The sequence below is a fragment of the Bidens hawaiensis genome, unplaced genomic scaffold (genome assembly GCF_021521415.1).
Source record: "Bidens hawaiensis isolate Kalapana, Puna unplaced genomic scaffold, B.hawaiensis_p1.1 tig00002307_1, whole genome shotgun sequence".
Lineage (NCBI taxonomy): Eukaryota > Viridiplantae > Streptophyta > Magnoliopsida > Asterales > Asteraceae > Bidens > Bidens hawaiensis.
Genome location: NW_027491124.1, coordinates 2,015,140 through 2,039,188, shown reverse-complemented (window position 1 = coordinate 2,039,188; position 24,049 = coordinate 2,015,140). Strand labels below are relative to the sequence as shown.

Sequence of the window (24,049 nt, the reverse complement as noted above, 5' to 3'; positions counted from 1 at the left end):
TAGGTGAAACTGAGCATCTTCGCGTCGCGTAAACCGTCTTCAGCAGTCAAAATACACGTGGCGAGCCTCATGATGCCACGTGTTGACACGTGGTTGGACACGTGTCCCCGATTACTTAATGTGGTTTCGCGTCGCACGAAGTTGCTTTATCCATCATCTTCGCGTAACGCGAACTTGCTCTGCTTTGAATTGTGTGCCAGCACCTTCGCGTCGCACGAAGTGTCGTAACCAGCTTCTTCGCGTCGCGCGAAGAAACAAATTTTCAAATTCATTATTTTAAGTCCCTAAACTTTGATAATTGACATTTTTACACAAACTTAAGTCGGAAATTTTTGCGGTGTTACTTTGTCATACTTTTGAAGTTCATAGGCTAAATTGTCATTTGTTGAAAGTTCATGGCTAAAGTGTCATTATGAAATAGTTCAGGGGCTGCACTGCCATTTGTTTTAATTTTAGGGGCTAAAGTGTCATTATCTTAAAGTTCAAAGGCTTTAGTGTCAATAGTTTAAAGTTCAGGGTCTTTAGTGTCAGGGTCTAAAGTGTCTTTTGACTAAAGTTCAAGGGAAAAAGTTTTATTATTTTAAAGTTTAGGGTTCGGGGTTGTTTAGGGCCTAATTTGTCATTTTCTGAAAATTTTAGGGTTAAAGGGTCATTAGTTTTAAGTTCATGGGCTAAAATGCTATTATCTTAAAATTCAGGGGCTTTAGTGTCAATTGTTTAAAGGTTAGGGGCTAAGTGTCATTTGCTGAAAGATCAAGGTCTAAAGTGTCTTTCGACTAAAGTTCGGGCAGAAGTGTCATTAGTTGAAAGTTTGGGGACTATCCTATCTTTAATTAAAAGTTTATGGGCTAATGTTTCATTTTCTTAAAGTTTTAGGGCTAAAGTGTCATTAGTTTTAAGTTCAGGGCCTAATGTGTTGTTAACCTAAAGTTTAGGGGCTAAAGAGTCATTAGTTTAAAGTTATGGGTAAAGTGTTAATATTAGAAAGTTTAGGGGCTAGTGATCAGCATTTGAGAGTATAAGATCTAAAGTGTCAATTGTTAAAAGTTTACGGTTCAAGTGTTAATAGTTGAAAGTTTGGTATATGTAACTAGGGTTGTTCATGAACCGAGCCGAACCGAATGTAGGCTTGCTCATACTTGGTTTATTTTAAAAGCAAGCAAACCGAGCAGATTGAATTTTAAGAAACACGATATTTTTATGCTTGAAATTGGTTTGGTTTGAAACCGTGCGGCTTGGTTTTGCTTGGTTTTGTACAAAGTTATTTATTTTAAATTTCAAAAAGTAAAAATTATCTTTAATTCAAGACTTTCAATTCCAAAATGTCTAGACTTCCAATGTCTAAAACCCAAAGTTAACAAGAAAACATATATAAAACGAACAGCTAGAGTTTAAGATTGAACTTTAAAGGCAACACATAATAGGGAAAATTCAAAAACTTAAAAAAAACTTTATTTTTATATATATACATAAGATATATATATATATGTATGTATGTATACAATAACAATTCAAGCAAAAACGAACCGAACCGAGCGAGGCTTTGCACACCTACACAATATTAATCATAGTCAACTACATATTTTTATATGTTCATATTATGGAGTTTTTTACCAAAATGGGGAAGGGGGGGAAAGTATTTACCAAAATGGGTGATTTGAAAAGTATATATCAAAATAGATTTTTCCTTATAAACTTAACTTTTCTCACTCTTAATCTTATTTAATAAAATAATTCTTATTAAAAGTTCTATATAAGAAGCATAGATAAAAAAATGAAATAGAAATAAAACTTTTATTTTTTGCTTTTCATTAATATTAAAAAAATGTTTTTGGAAACAGTTTCTTATATTCGTAATCTTTTTATTTGCTTAAAAAAACAAATCCGTCTAAGAATATTTTTTGGTTTTTTATTCTCTTTGTTTTTTAATTACTCTGTTATTGATATAAGTTATTTTCTTATACAGGAGTTTTTAAAAATGGAGTTGAGGATTTATCTCGATATTGGTACTGATACTGTTTAGTCGGACTTGGTTCGGTTTGTCATTGGTATTGTTACGGTACTTGCACTAGAACCCGTAAATCTTATGATATCAAAAAAATGTATTTTGAATAAAAGTTGTTTCAACAAAATTTATACTGAAATGTCGGAAAATATAATTATACACAAAAGCAAAAACCATAAAAACAAATGCCGATACCGATGTCGATGTCAATGTCAATGTCAATCTTCAGTCAAAATTGATTCGGTTTGTGCAAGTACTGACACTCAACAAAGTTTAAATCCCGAACACCGAGAAAAAACGTAAAACATGACCGTGTATTCGAATCTAGCCATGTCGTCACCGTGTCCCTCCCGATTGGCGTAATCTTGTTATGTATTTGGATTTTGTAATACAGTTTATTTTTATCTTTTGGTTATGTGATCCAACCCGACCCTACCCGATATGGATGGGCCGAAAAAAATTAATACATAGTGGTAGACAATTGACCTCTCAAACCTTCCAACCGTCATTATAAAAGTTCCTTGCCGGGTGTGCCACTTGTCCACTACGTCCAAAAAAAATTTAGGTACCTGTAAAGTTTCGTCTAGATAGCAGCAACTTACACTGAAATCAACATTGGGTCTACAATCATAAAGTATAGTATAGTATTCGATAACTAGGATAGAGTCCGTGTAATACACAGGTGGTTAAAAATAACAAAAAAGTTAAATTTAGTAATATACATGATAACATACGTTATAGATTCATATGATATTAGTAATGATAAATAAAATTTTAAAATTCATAAATCTCTAAAAACCTCTTTGAATACAACATTGGATGTTAACTTAATTGTTTAATGATTTTCTGGTATTAATTATAAGTGAATTAACAATATCTCATTTATAAGTCAAAAAAACCAACACAATAACTACTTAAGTTAAGTTTGTAAGCATCTTTAGTTTGAAACATGAATTCTTGGGTTCGAGACTTGTATCACACAATAATTTATTTTTCAAAATTTTACAAAGTGTTATCTTCATATAAAGATGGTTGTATTTGAAGAGAAACCGGGTCATGGGTTATAACATAACTAAACAGATTCATGCTTCATATTTAGAAGAAGAGATGATAAATAGGAAACTGCTTACATGACATATATGTGGCACTCTATGTGGAAGCCCTAAAATAGAAAACTGTTTACATGGCATCCTATGTGGCATCCTATGTGAAAGCCCTAGAATAATACCATGTAAATAAATCACGATGCTTTAATATATAGTTAGATTAGATTAGATTAGATTAAATCTTCTAAGTATTCAGCATCTATCTCGTTTTAATTTGCACAGAACCCAAATCCTGAACATTGTTGTATGCTGCTTCACTTCATTTAAATTTTAAATTGTAGGTGGGTTAGTTTCAATATTTGTAGTTGTCAACTGTTTGATGAAATTATATCATGATGCCAACTCCTTTTTAATCATCTGTTTGATGAGATTACATCTTTTATTCTCGATGGGTATAATGTCCCAAATTCAAATTCATATTATTTGCAGTTGGACATTTTGTGCCAACCAACTCAACTGTTTGATGAAATTCATGTCACTGTTTGCACTACGTCTATTAGTTTCTATATACTCGTAAAACATTTTTTATTCAACATTGCTCATGTTTAACTAGCCTAAGATCAAGCCATGACCCGAGCAAAGCTTGGGTCGATTTTGGTTCTGTTACGAAAATGAGCCAACTCAGGTCATACTGTTTCAAATCAAGCTTTTTTAGCTAGTTTTATTCGAACTTTATCAAGCAAGCCACGAGCCGAGCTTCGAGCCGTGAGCTTTTTGAATATTTGTACCCCGCAATACTCGTTCTAAACAAGCCATCGAAAGGGTTGGTTCCTTAGAGCATTCTCATCCAACCCCTTATATTATGTGATGAGTGTTTTTATAATTTAGAAAGTGATTCAGGTTGTGAGTGGAGAGTTTTTATATTAGAAAAAGTAGTGATTTTTCTGTATATTTGAAAAGTTACTGTTCATTCTCTATAATTTTTTAATATATTTTGAAAGTAGTTGTGCGTAACACCCCGGTTAAAGCGGAAACGCCTGAGTGTGACGTACAGATTGCTCAAACACACGTGACACTATTAGGTGACCATAATAACATTATTTCACTTAAATCTTCATGTAACACAAGTTCATCAAATAGTACAAGTTGTAACAAATAACTAAACAACTGAATAGTTGTTCTTTGAATATCCTATAGGCATGCTATGTGTCTTCTAACTTTCATCCTCGTATCTCTACACCTGTAACATATGTATAAAATAAAGTCAGCTACGAACATAGCTAGTGAGATTCCCACAGTTTGATATAATACGTAAAAATCATACAATTCCATGAAACTTGTGAAATGAGCACATAAGGGTTCTTTACACTCGATGCAATGGACCTGAGTGTAAAGAACAAACGAAGGTCCTTTCCAATTAGGGCTACCAACGTACTCGGATATGAGGTCCATTTTCCACTCGATACAAATGCACCTGAGTGCAAAGGGGGGGCGTATGATCCTACTTATTGAGGCAACCACTGAGCAAGTAATTCTGAGCAAGCAATCAAGTAAACATAGAAGTCCATATATTGAATTGTAGTTTGTAATCGAAATCATAAATACTTGAAGTTTTGTAGGATACGTATGCTACCCCAAACTAGGAAAACGTTTAAAAAGGGATTGTGAGAAACTCACCTTGAAATTGAAGATCAACTTGAAATGAAAAGCGAAAGCGCGTTAACGAAACCAAAGCAAATGAACTTCATGAACTATAATTAAAACAAAAACAGAATCTAACTAACGGGATTATAAAAGTTAAACAATTTGGTTTTAGGAATTTTGTATTATTTTAATATATATTTTATTATATTAAGGCATGGATTATTTTAATATTATTTTTAACACTAATATGCGAGTTACAATATTCCAAAGTACGGATCTTAAATGGCAAATTTTATCTCGAACAACTATTTATATTAACGAATTAAAGCTAGCAAATTATAATTCTAACGGTTTAAAGTTTAACGAATTATAAAACTAACTTAACGGATTACGGTTAACGAAAATAAGTTAACGAATGAAGTTATATTAACGGGTTAACAATTTATTAATATTTTAATATTATCTTATTTACAAGATTAATACTAAGTTTGAATATTATAACGTTTAAGAAATTTTGGTGTTAACGGTATATTTTATTTTGAAAAAGGAAGTGTTAACGAAATATAAAGTTTACGAACGACAACTAAATATATAAATGCTAAACGAGTTTAAAAAGAAACTTGAGGTGTTTTGAAAGTTTGGTTCTTAAGTAAAATTGATAAGTATAAATTTATAATTGATTTTAAGTGATTAAAATAATTTTATTTGATTTTAAATGATTTATAAAAATATATATAGTTTATAATAGTTACTAAAATGGTTTACAAAAAAAAATTAAATGTTGCAATGACCCAGGTTCGAACCCGGGTACTCATAGTCAAACCCATATGAATTAACCAACTGGACTAGTATGATTGTTGTTTAAAAGAATGAAAAATAATTTATTTAAATTCTTCAGGCTCATCTTCCTCCTATAAACCCTAGAATTTATTCTCACAAATGGTTCCATGTTTGATCAATTAAGGTTAGGGCTTTCGTTTATCGGCTCAAAACTAAACCAAAGCATGTAAAAATTACCTTCAAGTGTTACGGATTAGTGACGAACCGAGGTTTGGCCGGAGACAGGTTTTAACGAGAGCTTTCAAGATCAGTGTGTGCATTTTAGATGGATTTGATGTTTGGGATGAGTTTAGATAATGATTTAGGGTCTATTTATACTTGTAATTGGAGCGTGTATCAATTAATACTCGTTATTTTGTTTTATAATTTTTCTGGCCATTACGACGGTGATTACGACGTGAACATCAGACATTTTGACACAATTAAACTGTTATTTAAGGTTTGATATCTAAGTCTAAACAAGTTACAGCTAACTAATTGGTCAAAAAGCGAGTTTAGAGGGTGTTTTATGGCCTCGCCGACGCCGGAATTCCGATCGCCGGTTTTCTCGTCAGAAAAACGTGGCTGTAGGATCCTTTCTTTATTAATATGTTATATTTAATCCAATTTACACTATTAGTCCTTCAAGTTTCAGAATTCTTTCAAGTTATATTATAATAAACTTAATTAATATATAATTACAAATTAAACCTAACTTTGAGAAAAGTTGGACATGTAATAAAAGTTAGTTATAAAGTCTTTGTATTATCATATTATACCCGAATAGTTCGCAAGTCCATTAGATTTAATAAAACTCTAAACTCGAGGTTTCGATAATCGATCAAAATGAAAATAAAGCGAACGAACAATAACTTAAATCCTTGTAAATATTATCTTAACGATGAACGTCAGCACAAATAAAATGAAACGATGAAAACGTGTCGGTTTAACGAATACACATACAAATACAAATACAAATGAAATTGACGAATGACACATAAAATACACGCAACGAAACTTGATACATACATACATACATATATATATATATTAATAAACAAAACCAAAAATTTAAAACGGGTCGGGTTTTCGGGTTTGAAAAGTAACAAATGTTACATTGTGGGTGAAGGAAAGAGAAAATGTAATAATAAAAGTTATAAAAAGTATTATTTAATTGAAATGGAGAGAGAAAATAAAGTGAGTTTTAATGTAATTTTTTGTTTGGATATAGGGGGTGGGAAGAAAATGCTTTTAGGTTAAAGTTTTATTTAGGTTGTTGTTAATGCTATTTTCCTCAAGTTATTTGAATATATGAGGTATATTGGTTTTTAATGGTCCCAATTATTACCTTTTGGTTACTGATGATCCTAACTAATGAATTGGCTACTGATGGTCCCAACTTTTAAAAGTATTTGTTCCTAATGGTCCACGACTAACAAAATCCTAACGCAGTTAGTTTCAGGTTGTCGGGAAAACGTTTTTGGCCGAAAAATTCAAATTTGTTGCCGGAAAACACCACCTGAAAACCGTAACCACCGCCAATTGACTCACCGCTAACCAACTACCACCACTTGAGCACCATCAACAGATTCCGACGATGGTTCTAAGGTTTCCAGCGACCTCAATAATTGGGGATTTTAGTAGAATAAGGTTCCTAAAGGTCCGATACGAAGTTACCAAGATGTTTGGGACGAAAATGTTGAGTTTTCCGGTCAAAACCGTTTTTCCGATGATCTGAAATTAACGACGTTAGGATTCTGTTAGTCGCAGACCGTTAGAAACAAATACGTTAAAAGTTGGGACCATTAGTAGCCAATTCATTAGTTGGGACCACCAGTGACCAAAAGACAATAGTTGGGATCATTAAAAACCAATATACCAATATATGCTGATATTTTAGGGGAATCTACATGTTCATAATAGCATGGATGGACCGACGCCTGTAGCAATATGATGAGGGCCCTAAACTGGTAATCCTTCTTTTGTTGGTTATGGCTATACAAGACTCCTCACTAAAAGATTATGAGCCAAATGTGTAAAATCCAAAAAACAAATAAACAAGGCAAATTGGATTTTAACAATCCTAACTTTTTGTTTTTGGCTGATAATAATCTCAACTTAGTTTATTCCCACTAGTGGTCCCAAATTTACGTTAATCCCAACTCTTGAAACATCATTTTGAGCTAAGTTTTACGTTAATCGACTCGTATCCATCTTCCGATCAAAAGCCCTAAAAATCAGTTTGAAATTCGGAAAAAACTCAATGCCGTTAAGTTTTTTTAACGGAGGACCATTGAGAGCCAACTTTTTTAAATTTGGGACCACTGGTGGGAATAAACTAAGTTGGGATTATTATCGGCCAGTAACAGAAAGTTGGGATTATTATCGGGCAATAACAGAAAGTTGGGATTATTAAAATCCAATTTTCCAAAAAAAAAAAGAAGAAAAAAGAAGTAGAAGAAAGCTGTAAAGGAAAGGCTTGTATTTGCAAACGAACATGAACAAGGTTTATTTGTTCATGCTCGTTCGTGTAGCTTTAACCGAACAAATGAATGAACACGAACACTTAATTGAACAGATTTTTTGTTCATATTAGTTCGTAAGAAAATAAACGTGTTTGTGTTCGATCTTTAATATTCTAAGCTCGAACATTGGACACAGATGAATATAATCGGACACAAACTTCATATAACCGAACAAGCATAACCACCTGATATTAAAGTCTAAAATGCCATAATCATAATTTAGATTTTGCCATCTTAGAAGTGATTTGATTTGTTACACCTAATTGTCTATTACTATGATTCTCTTGCAATCCATTTTGTTTGTATATTAAAGATAAAATAATGATAAATTCTGTTAATTTAGTTACATAATTCATAAATCTGTATGAATTGTTATTCTAAGTACCTTTGAATTATTATATATAACAAATAGAAAGTTTGGTGTCGCAAGTGTCTTACCGGGCCATTTGGCGGCACCTAACTGGTCCGCAAAGTTTGTTTTTGTTTTTTTAGTTCAATAATCGTAAAGAACGTAACGAAAACCGAGAGAACGTCAATTTTTTTGTGTTTTTTTTTGTTTCAATTTCAGGATCACAAAGATCGGCTTTTACCAACGCTCGTGTTTTATCGACTAACGTTACCCTATTAGTCCACCTCAACTTTTAACTTTTTTGTTTTATATTTGGTTTAATTCCGGTACAATAGCACATGTCACCGAAACCGACTGAATTCGTGTCGATTTACTAGCTCAATGCTTGGGGCCGACAACACTTGGGTTTTACCACTGCCCGAGTTTTACTAACCTGCCCGACGCAAGTTCAGTCATCGTAACGAAAACCGAGCGAACGTCAATTATTTTTTGTTTAAATTTCGGGATCGACAATGATCGTACCTCAACTCTTATACTTTTTTGTTTTATATTTGGTTTTAATTACAATACAATAACACGCATCACCGAAACCGACTGAATTCGCGTCGACTTACCGGCTCAATGCTTGGGGTCGACAACACTTGGGTTTTACTACCATCCGAGTTTTACTAACCTGCCTAATTCGGTCGACTTACCGATTCAATGCTTGGGGTCGACAACACTTGGGTTTTACCCCACCATTCGAGTTTTACTAACTTGTCCGGCGCAACGCGCCGGGTAAAAAACTAGTTAGGATACAATAATTTTCTAAAGATTTGTTGTTACAAGAATGGATATAAAGAAGGTCTTGAAATGTCTAACTAACAGCTTTTCTTGATTCGTTCATCTTGTCGCGTTTGGTGCACCGATGAACCAGCCAAGTCCGCAGGGCTACAAATATGTTGCTAATTCAAACAGGTACTTTGATAACACTGATAGAGCATGCACTCAGATGAAGTTTTGTATAAGGAGCTTGAAGATGTAGCGGTAATTGAGGCCCGAGAGTTCATTAAAAATTGGAATTCTCACATAATTCTTACAAAATTATGATGGATTATACAAATCGTTGACAAAATAAATGTTTTTTTTACCACTTTAATAATGTCGACAAAAAAATTGTTATTTCTGTTCGGGTCGGTATAAGTTCGAGTGTCAGTAATGCGCTAGTTTTCTTTTTTAGTTAACAAAATACATGTTTTTAAAAATTTAGTCCATAAAGTCTTGCAATGCTATCTATCTTTTGTTGTTTATTGAACACCTTTGATGTTTTTTAAAAATTTAGCATATTAACGGAACAAAATGTATCTTCTTTTATTTTGAAATTGGAAGGTCATTTTACACTCAGATGCTTTTGGTAGTCTTGGGCAGTACTACGTCTGTAAAGATTGGTTTTTGTTGTTTATAAGTTTTTAAGTGAAGTTATTTTGCTTAAAATTTTATATAAACAGGATAATGACCATAATGCCCCCTGATTACGGTAATGATGATATGGTTACTTAGCGTAAGCGAACATGAAGAAGTCATGAAGAAAGTATTTATGAATAAGATAATTGATTACAGTTAAACGGTACCTGGCTAAAATAAAAACGGAAAGGAAAAAACAAGTTACACTTATAAGTTTCTTATTGACTTCCTCTAAATTATGGTTATAAACAATGTTGACAACTTCACAGATGTGTTGTTGAGACGGGAAATAGTGCAGCTTTAGCATGGAGAAACAAATTTTGGCTATGTATTGGAGTTCGTTTTGTCCACTGATATAACGTTTAATATATATAAATCCCGTGTATATTTTATTTATTATTTTATTACTTTTGTTCGGTTTCTTGCAAGATTTGTATACTACTAACATGGTTTTGTATTATAAGTTCTGGGTTTCAATTGTGGTGAAGAGAGGGAGAAACATGAGCGAAAACGAGCTAAACCGGAGAACCGGACCATCAGGAAACAAATCGGACCAGATCAGGAGTGACCCGGACCGCGACCAAGTTAATTTGGCCACGCTGCGCGGCCAAATAAGGGACTTTGGTAGCGTAGCGCGGCCAAATTGCCCACGCTGCCCAGCCAAGTGGGGGTATTTTGGTATCGTGACGCAAGCAAGCTAATTTCTAGAATATTCCGGGTTTGGGCTTTAATCACTATATAAACACCCCTAATCTAACCCTTAATCAGACCAGAAGTTGCCAGCCGAATTTGGAGAGTTCCCGAGCTTAGGATTGCTACTTTTGGCGACTTTGGAGTTGAAGAATCATCCGGTGGTGCGCGTATTAGTTGAAGACGAAAAACACGGGTTTTATCTTCTGTTTTCTTTCATTTTCTTTATTATCCACCATGAATTCTTATTTGCTTGTTTTGTTTAAACTTGAGATGTTAGGCTAAATTGCATGAACTACTTAGGCTTATGATGAACTTACTTTGATGTTTTGATTTGACTCGGGATTTATTTACGTTATGGTTTTTATGATTTAATAAAGATTTACTTATATTAAATTGATGCATATGGATGCTTAGGATTGTTTGATGAGTTTTATTTCATAGCTTTCCTTGATTATTGTTTGCCATATGATAGGTTGCTATTAGATCAATTACTTTGTGTTCTTGATTATTTTATGGTTAATTTCATGATAAGATCATAGGAATAATATTGTTAAATAAACTTAAGCGTGCTGCTAACCTAAAATATGTAAAGTGCTAGGTTATTGATAAGTCTTTAGTATTTAATCTTGCTAGATTTAGTTCTTCGTAAGGAGTCCGTCCAGGGTTGATTATTTATTATTGTTTACCAAATCAATTAAATATAGTAAATTGCCTTTGATTTTCGCGCTGTAAGGTAGGATTTCGTATAAAGGAACTAAATCATAATTAATTAGGTGACCGTAAGGGAACTTGATTTTTAATACTGGTGTGCGTTAAAACTTGTTAGAAACCCATAGGTGTCTTCTTGAGAAGGGTCAGTGGTCTTGTTCGGGTTTTCTTTTAAGTGTCTATTTTACGATCCCAGTCCATAACTAAATATTTTCCCAGGTTAATTCATTACTGAAATTTAGGGGATTCTAGCCTAGGTAGTTTTCTTATCATCATCTTATTTTAATTAACAAACTTTTGCTTTCGTTTAAATTACTTGTTTTCTTAATTATTTTGTAAATATAATATTAAATTAGTATTTTAAATAAAAACCCCCAAAACAAATATAAATTAATAAGTAGTGTTTGTAGTCGAGTCTAATTAGTTAATAAACGTAATTTAGAGAGTCTCGTGAGTTCGATATCCGGACTTACTTAGCTTATTAGAGTCGATCGGTTCACTTGCCGGTTAGTAGTTTAGTCGAGTTTTAGAGAGTCTAGAGTATTACTTAGTGTTTATTTTTAGTTAATTTAGTTAATAATTATTAAACTACTTTTAGCACATCATCCACCAAACCAATGGTGAATATGCTGTTAAGGAGAGCACATCTAAAATCAAGATTCATAAATTCATAATAAATCTTTTCAGGATGCTGCACCATTTTTTTTTCTTTTTTTGGCTTCTATATCACCATTTAAAAATCTTACTATTTAGCTTGTTTCATTTGTAGAACTTAGAGCATTCCCAAGCCATCCCTTAAAATTATGTGAGGAGGGTTTGTAAATTAAAGGGTGGGGTTATGAGTGGTTGTGAGTGTAAATTATAGGGTGAAGAGAGAAAAGGTAGTGATTTTTTGTAAATTTGGGGAAAAGGTAGTGATTGTTTTGTAAATTATAAGATAGAGAGATAAAACTGTAATGAAAAGAGTAGAAAAAAATATTATTTAATTAAACAGGAGAGAGAAATATATTATTTTTTAGTGTAATTATATGATATATATGGATATAGGGATAGAAAACTGAATGAGAATACTCTTATACTGGGCAAATAGTGGCAATTTCATTCTTTGTGCTAAAAAACAATTTCATTGTTACATTAAAAAACAATGTAACAATTGAACTTTGCATCAACAAACTAACAGGTTTGACCAAAAAAGTCAACGTGTGTGAATGCATGTGGAGTTATGTTTTACTTCCTAGGAGCATTTTCATTTCACTCTTTATCCCTAAATCCAAAATTACACTAAAACTTATTATATTTTCTCTCTCTATTTTAATTAAATAATACTTTTTATACCTTTTATCATTACCTTTTCTTTTTCCTTCACTTACAACCACTTTCAAAATATATTAAAAAATTATAGGGGGTGAACAGTAGCTTTTCAATTATACAGAAAAATCACTACTTTTTCTAAAATATAAAAACTCTTCACTCACAACACCCTAAATCACTCTCTAAATTATAAAAACATTCTCACAAAAAATGAGAGGTTGAATGAGAATGCTCTAAGATCTGGTCCAATAAGTCGCACCTTTACATAACCTGAAAAGAGTAACCATGAAGTTAAGCTTTAGTTAAAAATTAAAAGTCAACACTGTTAGTCAACATACTCCATAACTATGGTTACTTGTTTGAACTTTAAACCTAGAAGTTAATGTTAACTCCTCTTATCTTTATAGATCAAACATGTTCTCTAGGACATTACACATCATATAAAACCTAGACAGATCAAACATCTTATCTTCTGCTTAACGAAATCAAGCCGTAACTGAACCGAACGATTAATCCAAACTGATTTAACAGGAACCAAACGATTTATTAAATCCTTTAACCATGCACAGCTCTAGTTAAATGTAACATTCAATATTTAATCTAATCTAATCTAATCTAATCTAACTATATTAGTAAAGCAAGATTATTTTTTCACATATCATCATTCTAGGGTCTTCACATAAAATATCACGTAGATGTCATGTGAACAGTTTCCTATTTTATCAAGCCAATCAATTATATTATATTTGAAATCTCAATAATAAGTTATAGAAATATTCTAGATGAGTGAATATATATATGCAACTTCGTTAAATATTATATTAGCATGTTATAAGTTAACCTTTGAATGTATTTAAATATAATGATCTTAATATTTCTCATAATCACACGGGTCACTATCCAATGTTGTGTTTAAAGATGTTTTTAGATCTAAAATGAAGAGAGTATATTTCTAAATACAAAGTCAAGTGGGTCAATTCATCTAATAGAATACATCGAAACAGAAGGCAAGCGGGCAACAAGCTGCGCCGCTACCCCTTTTTAGATATTTATGAATTGTAAAATTTTGTTTATCATTATTTATATCTTATTAATCCATAAGGTATGGTATTATGCATTTAATTAAATTTAACTTTTTCGTTTTATTTTTTTAACCACCTATGTATCACACAAACTCTATCATAGTGTGTTAAAATTGCATTACCCTTTTGATTCTCATGCCAGTAACAAGGCACTTTGAAGGACCAGCTATTCTTTGGTGTTTATAAATATCGGTTTATTAGATTTTTAGATAAAATATATGATCTAAAAAATCTAACATTATCTAATTCTTTGTATCATATATATGTATATATGGATAAAACTAAAATAGTTTCAGAACTAATCCTAATTCTCTATCTTTAATCCCTTTTGAATTTTTTATTTCTTGTAATTAGACTACATGTTGTGATTCGTGATGGGAGCCGCGAGAAGGGTGGCGTGAGCCACGTCAATAGTGCACACCGCAAGGTGGTGGCCCGAGCGAATGGCACGACCCCACTTGCGACTTGGTAAAGAGAGATTTGGTCTTGTGATTTGTGAAGGAGCCATTGAATCTTGCCCTTTTGAGTGTTGGCTTGTTTGGAAGAAGATGTATTGCTGCAACAGGCCATCGATGAAGAAGAAGGCAACAAGTGGGACCTAATTTGTTTTACTGCATGGGCTTTATTTTTATACACAATTCCTGGCCCAATTTTTGATCTAATTTATCAAGTTAGTTTGTATTACTTGGCCCAATTTTGTTTGAGATGGTTTGATAAATAAAAAAAATTATTTATACATTATTTTCTTTTATTAGAAAATTTATTTTTTATTTTATATTGTTATTTCATTTTTCGAAAAAAAAAAAGAAAAGACAAACTCATAAAATTCGCTGAATCCACCGTTCACCTGAATCACAACAGACTCAAGCGGCTTAAGTGGTGGCTTCAATAAGTGGCTAGTCAGTATTCAATTAGCACTGTATGACGTAATATTATTGGATGAATTCAACAACAAAGCATAGTCTTAAAATGTAAAAAGGTCATGCTAGCGTCGTCTGCAAGTCACATAATCAGACTTAATGGAAAAAAACGAACGCTCGTTAATGAAAAGTAAAAGAATTATAAATTTGAAATACTTTAGCTTACTATTAGTATTGAAAAAGAAAAACCGTAGATAGTAAATGTTAATAATAGTTAATTAAGTAGGGTTTGAGAGATTTCTTGAAGGGCACTTTACTTGCCTCCAAAACCAAAACCCAAACCCAAAACCCTCGACCGCCGTTAAATAATTAATACCCATCCTGCGACCGACCGATCCATCATTTGAAACAACGCCGGTGACTCTGATCTTGATCTGATAAAGGTACAATCTCTTTTCTTTCTTCTTTCGCTCCATATTTTCTTATCTTTCACTGTAATCACTGTTGTTTGATTAAGCGGTGAAAGGGTTTAAGCCTTGCTGTACTGACTATCATAATCATAATATTAATGGGCAGTGAAAGATGAACAATCTGAAGGTGCCTGGGCGTGGAGCTTCTGCCTTGATAAAGTTTGGGGCTGTTGTTGGTCTTGGACTGTATGCTGCTGGTAACAGTTTGTACAATGTAGAGGGAGGCCATCGTGCAATTGTCTTCAACCGTATAAACGGCATCAAAGATAAGGTGCTGCATTTATATATTCCTCTCTTTTTTATAAAATTATATTATAAATGCGACAATGTTTACCTACTAATAATTGTTATGGTACTAAATGATTACATATTTGATAAATAAATAGGTTTACCCTGAAGGTACACACTTCATGATCCCTTGGTTTGAAAGGCCAATCATCTATGACGTTCGTGCACGGCCCCATCTTGTCGAAAGCACTTCTGGTAGCCGTGATCTACAAATGGTATTTATCACTTTATCAAAATATACATTATTTTGAATATTACTAATTGAAATGCATGAATCAGGTGAAAATAGGTCTTCGTGTGCTTACTCGTCCGGTTGCTGATGAGCTGCCTGCTGTTTACCGAACTCTCGGTGTGGATTACAACGACAGAGTTCTGCCTTCAATTATTCATGAAACACTGAAAGCTGTTGTTGCACAATATAATGCTAGCCAGCTTATTACTCAGCGAGAGGTATGCCACATACCTCCCCCCCCCCCCCCTTTTCTATCTTTTTCACCCTGTATATACCCCGTAGGTGGTGTAAACGAGCCAAGCCTCTTGCGAGCTACTCGGTATCGGCTTGTTAAAAACTCGCATTGAGCCAGGCTCGCTATTATTTATATAAATTTAAATAAACGAGCCTATTATCTATATAAACTTAAATTAATGTATTTAATTTATAAATTATAGTAATATTTTTTTTATAAAGTTATGATAAAGATAATTAATCATATTTATTATATTCTATAAAAAATATATTAATAAAATAAATAATAAATAATAAACGAGCTGAGCCCGAGCGTGAAAAACCTTTCACCAGCCGAGCTGAAGCTTTAGAGATTTAACTCTAAACAAGTGGAGCTTGCACCTGAGCTCTTTTAATTGAACGAAACCGATCCAAATTAGAAATGATTTGGATATCGCCATATCGGTTAATTCTATTCGGTTTTGAATGCTTTTTGGTTCTAATTGAAAACCAAACCGATCTAAATTAGAAATGTGTCTAATCGAACTGATTAAATAGGTCGTATTTCAGTCTCTTCATTAGTTTTGGTTTGCTTATCCGGCTAAGCAAGATTTGTGGATCCGAAAACCAAATTCACAGTTCGGTTTGGTTTTTCACGGTTACGGTCCTACAGTTACTGTTTGGTTTTCTTTTTTCTTTTGCACACAACTTATTATTGCGGCCACATTCTTTGGACTGCAACGAAGATAATTTTTTGCAAGTGAATGCATTTATATAAAAAAGGTGTTGTTTAGGGTGTTAGTAGGGAGATACTGAAAATACTGACACAAAGGGCGGCCAATTTCAACATTGCACTGGATGACGTGTCGATCACCAGTCTTACCTTCGGGCGGGAATTTACTGCTGCAATTGAAGCCAAACAAGTTGCTGCACAGGAGGCCGAGCGGGCCAAGTTTGTTGTTGAAAAAGCCGAGCAAGACAAGCGCAGTGCTATCATCAGAGCACAGGTAAGTAACACTTAACAGTTTTTTTTTTTTTTTTAATTTACCAATTAATGAGATAACGCTTAACAGTTTACTTAAAAATTTTTAATAACAGGGAGAGGCTAAAAGTGCACAACTGATAGGTCAAGCAATTGCCAACAATCCAGCATTTGTAACACTGAGGAAAATCGAAGCAGCTAGAGAAATTGCAGCAACAATCTCTAAATCATCAAACAAAGTCCTCCTGAATGCTGATAATCTCTTGCTTAACCTTCAAGAAATGAGCTTGGAAAAGAAGTAATAGTAAGGCTAGACCACATTCTTTTTGTCGTTTTGTAAAACTCGTTGGTTAGGGTGTGTGATGTAGGATAGTAATTGGTTGGTTTATCAAACGTCGAATGCATTTAACAATAATCTATGAATGTGGACATGAATATGCGATATATTCTTGTGAGCGCGGTTATGTTTCACGTGTGAATATTGTATAACCTATGAATCAAATAGGTATGAACTTTAGAATATTTTACAGAACGTTATTACGAAAAGTTCATACTTGTTTACTTCATACATTATACAATGTGAGATTTTAGTGTTACTTGTGAATGATTAAATATGGAATTATACAATGTAAGGCGTAATTACCTTTAAAACACAAAGATGGAAGCCTAATAATTCATTCTTTGTCATGATACTTCCTAGAGAGAAACCGAGGAACAAGAAGCTTGTTTTTGGGTCTGACTCCGTTAGCATACTGTAGAGAAGGGTTTTTGGCAACATTTCACTGGGAGAAGTCATCTAAAACGATTCCAAACATATCAAACAATTGATTTTGGTTAGGGTAGAAACCGGCTAAAACGATTCCAAATGACTGATCAAAGCTTTGGTTAGCTTAAAGGTTAGATTGCACATCGAACCCAGGAAACCATACATTGTTTACAAAAAATATTGTACACACCTAAATACAAATAACACTCGAAACGAAAATGTGCACCATCATTCCTCTAATTCTAGACCGACCATTCCCGCTATTCTCCACCCATAAGAATGAGAAATGCTTTGGTGCCTTCCTTTAGTCCAGTGACCGAGACTCTTTTGTTAAAATTTCCCCCCTTCTACGAACACTGGCATGCCGTGAAAATAATTTATTGGATAGTCTTTCTCTTTCCATCTTGTGCCCTTATGTTTTTTGTGTTTTTTTAAAAGCATCAGCAACGTTGGACCTCCACAAACCGTTACATTAGCGTCACACTACTTTTCTTAAAAACCTTCACTTTCATCCACGACACCAAACACCTACAAACTCAATAAAAATTATTAAAATTATATATATATATATATATATATATAGGGTAAGGATCTTAAGAGAACCATTTGAAAATTGAGAACTATGAGAACCATTTTGGTTCACATGTTTAAAGTTAAGGAGTTTTAAAAAAGCGGTGGCATTTTTGTAAATATGAAAAACTGGAAGGGGCAATTTTGAAAGACTCAATTCCATTTAACAAACCTGCAAACCACTATTTTGGTTCATATCGAAGATTCAATTCCAATTCCATCTAACCCTATATACAAAACGAATGAACAAAACAGCCACCAGTCTCCATCACACCTTCGAGTTAGGTGATACGAACGAACCGTCGCATATCCACCACGTTTACCGTCACACCACCAGTCTCCCGTCGCACCATCGCCGTTGAGTTAGGGCTATCTTCTCCTTCGCACTTTTCAGTTAGGGTTTCGTTGCAGGTTAGTCTCGTCTTCAGTCATTGATTTTGTGAAGTTAAGATGTTATGGTTATTAACTGTTGATTTTGATTTTGATGATTACATAAGTTTTTAGGGTTTTGTTGGCTAGTTAGTCTCGTTTTCAATCATTGTTTTCGTTGCTAATTTAGGGTTAATTATGACTCTCAGATTGCATAAAGTTTGAGTAAGATTTTAGACAATATACTTATTTGAAAAAATATTGAACAAATAGGTTTTTAAACTTGAATAATAGTTAGTTCAGTGAATTGTGTACGCGATGCTAACTTTTTGCAAGAACCGTCTCTAAACACCATTAATAGAAACACAATTAAATGAGATATAAAAGAGAGTGATGGGATTTGAGTTTTCAATTCTTTTCATTTCAAAATCAATTTGTTAGTTATGTTCATATAGCAACAATACAAATCATAGGCATACATGTTCTTCATTTTATCATTGTTTATTCGATTATAATTCCAACAATCATCTTTGTGACACATAATGGTATGAGTTAAGGAAGCTTTGCCTAAATCTTCTACTCATTCTATTCTTTCGGTGCAAACATGAGCATCTAATTCATAATTGTTTCCTTAAGTTTGTATACATAATTATGATTATACATATATGTATAATATGATTATACATATATGTATAATTAACGTAAAAACCTTGCGGTTACATGTTTTAAGTGGGGTGGTACATATATGTATAGCCACTGTATGCTCATCTCTTCGTCTCTATACATAGCCTTTTAATTATGATTATACATATATGTATAATTAGCGTAAAAACCTTGTGGTTACATGTTTTAAGCGGGGTGGTACATATATGTATAGTCACTGTATGCTCATCTCTTCGTCTCTATACATAGCCTTTTAATTATGATTATACATATATGTATAATATGATTATACATATATGTATAATTAGCGTAAAAACCTTGTGGTTACATGTTTTAAGCGGGGTGGTACATATATGTATAGTCACTGTATGCTCATCTCTTCATCTTTATACATAGTCTTTTAATTATGATTATACATATATGTATAATTAGCGTAAAAGCCTTGTGGTTACATGTTTTAAGCGGGGTGGTACATATATGTATAGTCACTGTATGCTCATCTCTTCATCTTTATACATAGTCTTTTAATTATGATTATACATATATGTATAATTAGCGTAAAAGCCTTGTGGTTACATGTTTTAAGTGGGGTGATACATATATGTATAGTCACTGTATGCTCATCTCTTCGTCTCTATACATACATGTATGTAGTTGTTTTGTATTACTTATGAACACTTGGAGTTAATGTGTTAAGTTAAATGTATGTATAATATCTGGGTTTTATATGAAATTTGCAGGTTGCCTGCATACGAAAGTATTTACGGGACTCAGTGCATGAACTCAGGAAGATATATGCGGCTGCCCTATGGTTATCTAAATCAAACATCTATCGTAGTAGAGTTTTTAAGGAAGCATATGAGTTTCAAGAGAGTAGAAGAAATAGTTGTTTAAGAAAATGAGACTTTGAGTTCTAGACTTATATTACTAAGGAACTGTTTATCTTTGCGTTTTAACTTTTTATTATCCCAATGGAATGATTTACCAATAAATGTTGATTGTGAATGTTTCTTATTAATCTTCTTTGTACACTTATATGCATCATGTTGATATTAAACTGTTACCAAATGTACAGTTAGCTAAATACACATATATGTATAGTTTACTAAATATACGTATATGTATAATTCGTAGTGGGTTTGTATGTTCAATAACTAACACAAAATACATCTAATCTATCGTACTGTATGTGTTACGTTTTTTTTACCAATGCATATGTATCCCATACACACAAAAGTAGCAGTATGATCTAACAAAGAATAATTAAAACAAATAATCCATTTAATTTGAAAAAAATAATAAATTAAATGTATGCATAATCTGTAAAAGTATACATATACGTATAATGCATATATTATACATATATGTTTAATATCATTTAAAACCAGAAAATAATACTTCTAATCAAAACATACACTTCTCTTCTCCTTGCTCTATTTATTTTTTCCACAGCCTTTGTTCTATACAATACATGTTAGCCATACCATGAACGCTAGTTGGAAGAACATCTCTACGCCATCTTCGATGAATGTACTTCACACGAACCTTCTATATGTTGTGATGTCTAAACAGTGTACACGCAAAATGCAAGCTGACAAAGATACCCAATGTGTGTGAATTTCATACACATAAAATAAAGAGTAGCATGGAAATAAAAAAATAAATGTATCACTAATGCGAAGCCAAATTATCAAATATATTCCATCCATTTCCTCTCAAGTTACAATTTAACACAAAAGAAATCTATACTGCTAGCATTAATGTTACACAGTTAACAAAGTGATTATACATATATGTACAATTAAACAATGATTACATATATGTGTACAATTAAGTAATGTTTATATATATATATATATATGTGTGTGTGTATAATATTATTGTACATATATGTATAATCTATGTAAATACATTGTACATACATGTTTTAAGTTGTAATGCTACATATATGAATAAGTAGTATGAATTTAACAGATGTATATCATTGCATGTGTAGCATTAAAAATATGCATATATCTACAAAATGTAATATTATTATACATATATGTACGTTAAACATATACATAAATACCTTCCACATACATACTTAAGTGGTAATGATACAAACATGAATAATTAGTGTATTTTCATCTATGTTCTTAGGTTTTCTGAGATGTATTGAATTAAGCATATACGTGTGATTAGTGCATGCATTTCTTTAAAATATACATATATATGTTATTATACATATATGTGTAATCAGTGTATGCCCATACATATATATACAATATTATTATACATCAAAATTTTCAAAGATGGTCAAAATGTGGACAGGAAATGAAATTTCACATAAAACTAAACAACCAAATTTAACTATGAACATCTCAAATTTAACCTAAAATCATTTTTAAGCATTTAGTTCTCGTTGTTATATTTCCTATTTAGGTGTTAGCAGAAGTAATGCTGACCGAAATTTAACCAAAATGAAACCGAAATGTTGCATAAGGTTGGTGTTCAGGTCCCGTATATACGCACTCATAGGTTCAAGTTGGTTCTGAGGCCTGGACAGATAAAAACCGAAAAACAAAGACACCCAAAATTAAATCAAGATTTTTTTTAAACTCATACAGACATTTGGTCGAGCATCTGGTGTGCATGTATTTACGACAATGAAAAAAGGTTAAATTTGTTCAATTCAATCCCATAATCAAACAACATTCAATAAACATCGATTAGGATACAAATTAAGCATGTGTACGATATCAAATTGATGTTAGGATAACTAATTAGAGAACTAGGGCTAGGTATGCCTTGAATCTGGTAGTTCCAGTAATTGCAAATTACATGATTAACTTCAAATAAAATTTGTAACCTAAGTTCAACAGATTGAATGAACAAACCTTAACAACTCCAGTTTGAAGGCTCGATTGTTCTCTGAATCAGATTTTAAGCTCCAATCGTCCTCTCTTGAATTTTAAGCTCCGAACATTCAAGAAATAGGATGCGTGCTGATCGTTCTCTGACTCTGATTTGAAATCATATAGTTCTCTAAATTGATTTGATGTTCTGATCATTCTCTAAATTGGAATTGAAGATGAGATACTCAACATTCCAAGTATATTTCGATGTGTAAATTCCTTTTCTACCCTTTTAATAGAATTTTAGAACTCCAATTTAAAAAAATAAATTAGAGGCTAAGAATGGTTCTCAAAGTTCTCATTTTATATATATATATATAGGCTAAGTATAAAATGAAAACCCACTTGAGTTGTGAAAACTCTAGAAACCCATTCTCAACCACATGTGTTTAATTAATGTTTAAATCTTGTGGTCCACAATTAAAGTGAATAAAAAATGTAAATATAAATATAACTTTTTCTCGCTCCTGAAAACATATATAAAAATTAGTAAAAAAATGTTAAAAGTAGCAAAACATTTTTTTTTATGTTTCGATGTTTTGTATTAAATGTTACAACATATATTACATGTAACAAAAAAAAAACAAAAAAAAAACAATGTTGCATAGGGTTTTCACAACTCAAGTGGGTTTTCATTTTAACCTTACCTTATATATATATATATATATATATAATATGAATACATGTGATGTGAGAGAGTGAGAGAGGGGGGCACCTTTCCCGTCCGCCTTTTCATTGTGAACTCTATAACGGTGGAATGTGTTGCCACCTCGTTTGTTGTAGTGCCACGTAGATCCGGACCATGGGTTATTGATGCGGTGTGAGTGTTTTAAGAAGATCTCTAACCTTAGCGTATACCTGAGAAATACAACACCAATCCAATTGCTTAAACACTTCCAAATAACTTTATTATTAATTTTTTGATAAAAAGGCCATGTTTATTGAAACAACAACAATTTAGGAGTGACAAATGGGTTGGGTCGAAATGGGCCATGGGTCAGAACGGGTTAGGATCGAAATGGGTTAGGGTCGGAATGAGTCAACTAAAAAAAGGGTTGTTTTGGTTCGGGTTAGAACGGGTTAGGGTCAAAAGGTTCGGGTCAGAACGGGTCTGGGTCGGAATGGGTCAAGGCCGGAACGGGTCAAAACGGGTTTTGGATAGTTTTTTTTTGTTTGTTTTGAAGAACGAGGACGACCGCGGAAACGTTTTGCTTTTTTATATTTTTCGTTTTTGATTTATATTTTGAGACATGATTTATTTATTTTTTTTTTTGAATTTTTTTGGAGGGGTTTTTATTAACAATAAAAACCCCTCCAAAATTTTTTTTTCAAAAAAATACATAAAAAATTATAACTCAAATATAAATCAAAAACAAAAAATATAAAAAAAACCAAAACGTTTCCGCCGTCGTCCTCGTTCTTAAAAAAAACCCGAGAAATGAACTGAAACCGAAAGTCGACGAAAACGAAACATAAACCAAAACTGAATCGAATTAATCGAAACCGAAAAAATCTATCAAAACAAAACTAAAAAAGTGAAACTAAACAGAAATGAACCTGAAAAAACAGACCACAACGAAACAAAAGGCCGAAAACGAATCCGAAACCGATAAAAAACAAACAAAAGAAACAGAAACCCAACTCGTCCAGTGCTCTGAAACCGACCAAAAAGAAACAAAGAAAACCAAAACTCAACCCGTCCAGTGCGAAAACTTGTGTCGGCTCGAAACCTAAACCAAACTCATTCCAATCCAAAACCCGTTTCAACCCGAGCTTGCCACTTTTCCTTTAGACACTAACCTACATCGACCCATTTATTTAAATTTGTCGACCCATTTTGACCCAAAAATAAGAAGGGGGAATTTCAAGTGACTCATTTTGACCTATCTTATTAAAATCTATAACACAAACCCATATAATTTTTAAAACAACCCAAATTGATCCATTTTTCCCCGACATTTAACATTGTGTATAATAATAATTTGACTAATGAATAATAATCCAATAATAAAATAGAATCTTTATAGAATAAAGAGAAATGTCGATATGCGAATCACCCATCACATCACGATCTTAAAAACAAACCCATTTGTAGTCGTCGTAATGCTTCATGC

General features: G+C 32.6%; 1 protein-coding gene across 1 annotated transcript; it reads left to right on the top strand.

Moving 5' to 3' along the window:
* The first annotated feature begins 15,055 nt into the window (after positions 1–15,055).
* LOC143616784 (prohibitin-1, mitochondrial-like) lies at positions 15,056–17,115 on the top strand. Its single transcript, XM_077089519.1, has 5 exons — positions 15,056–15,226; positions 15,342–15,458; positions 15,523–15,693; positions 16,483–16,695; positions 16,787–17,115. The coding sequence occupies exons 1-5, from the start codon at positions 15,068–15,070 to the stop codon at positions 16,970–16,972; spliced, it is 846 nt and encodes a 281-aa protein (XP_076945634.1). The 5' UTR covers positions 15,056–15,067; the 3' UTR covers positions 16,973–17,115.
* Positions 17,116–24,049: the final 6,934 nt, after the last annotated feature.

Bases quoted from the DNA above. Each gene is read 5' to 3' on its own strand.
- LOC143616784 (XM_077089519.1), top strand. From the start codon at position 15,068: ATGAACAATCTGAAGGTGCCTGGGCGTGGAGCTTCTGCCTTGATAAAG. The intron at 15,459-15,522 runs GTATTTATCACT...TGCATGAATCAG, and splicing joins GTAGCCGTGATCTACAAATG to GTGAAAATAGGTCTTCGTGT. The intron at 16,696-16,786 runs GTAAGTAACACT...TTTTAATAACAG, and splicing joins GTGCTATCATCAGAGCACAG to GGAGAGGCTAAAAGTGCACA.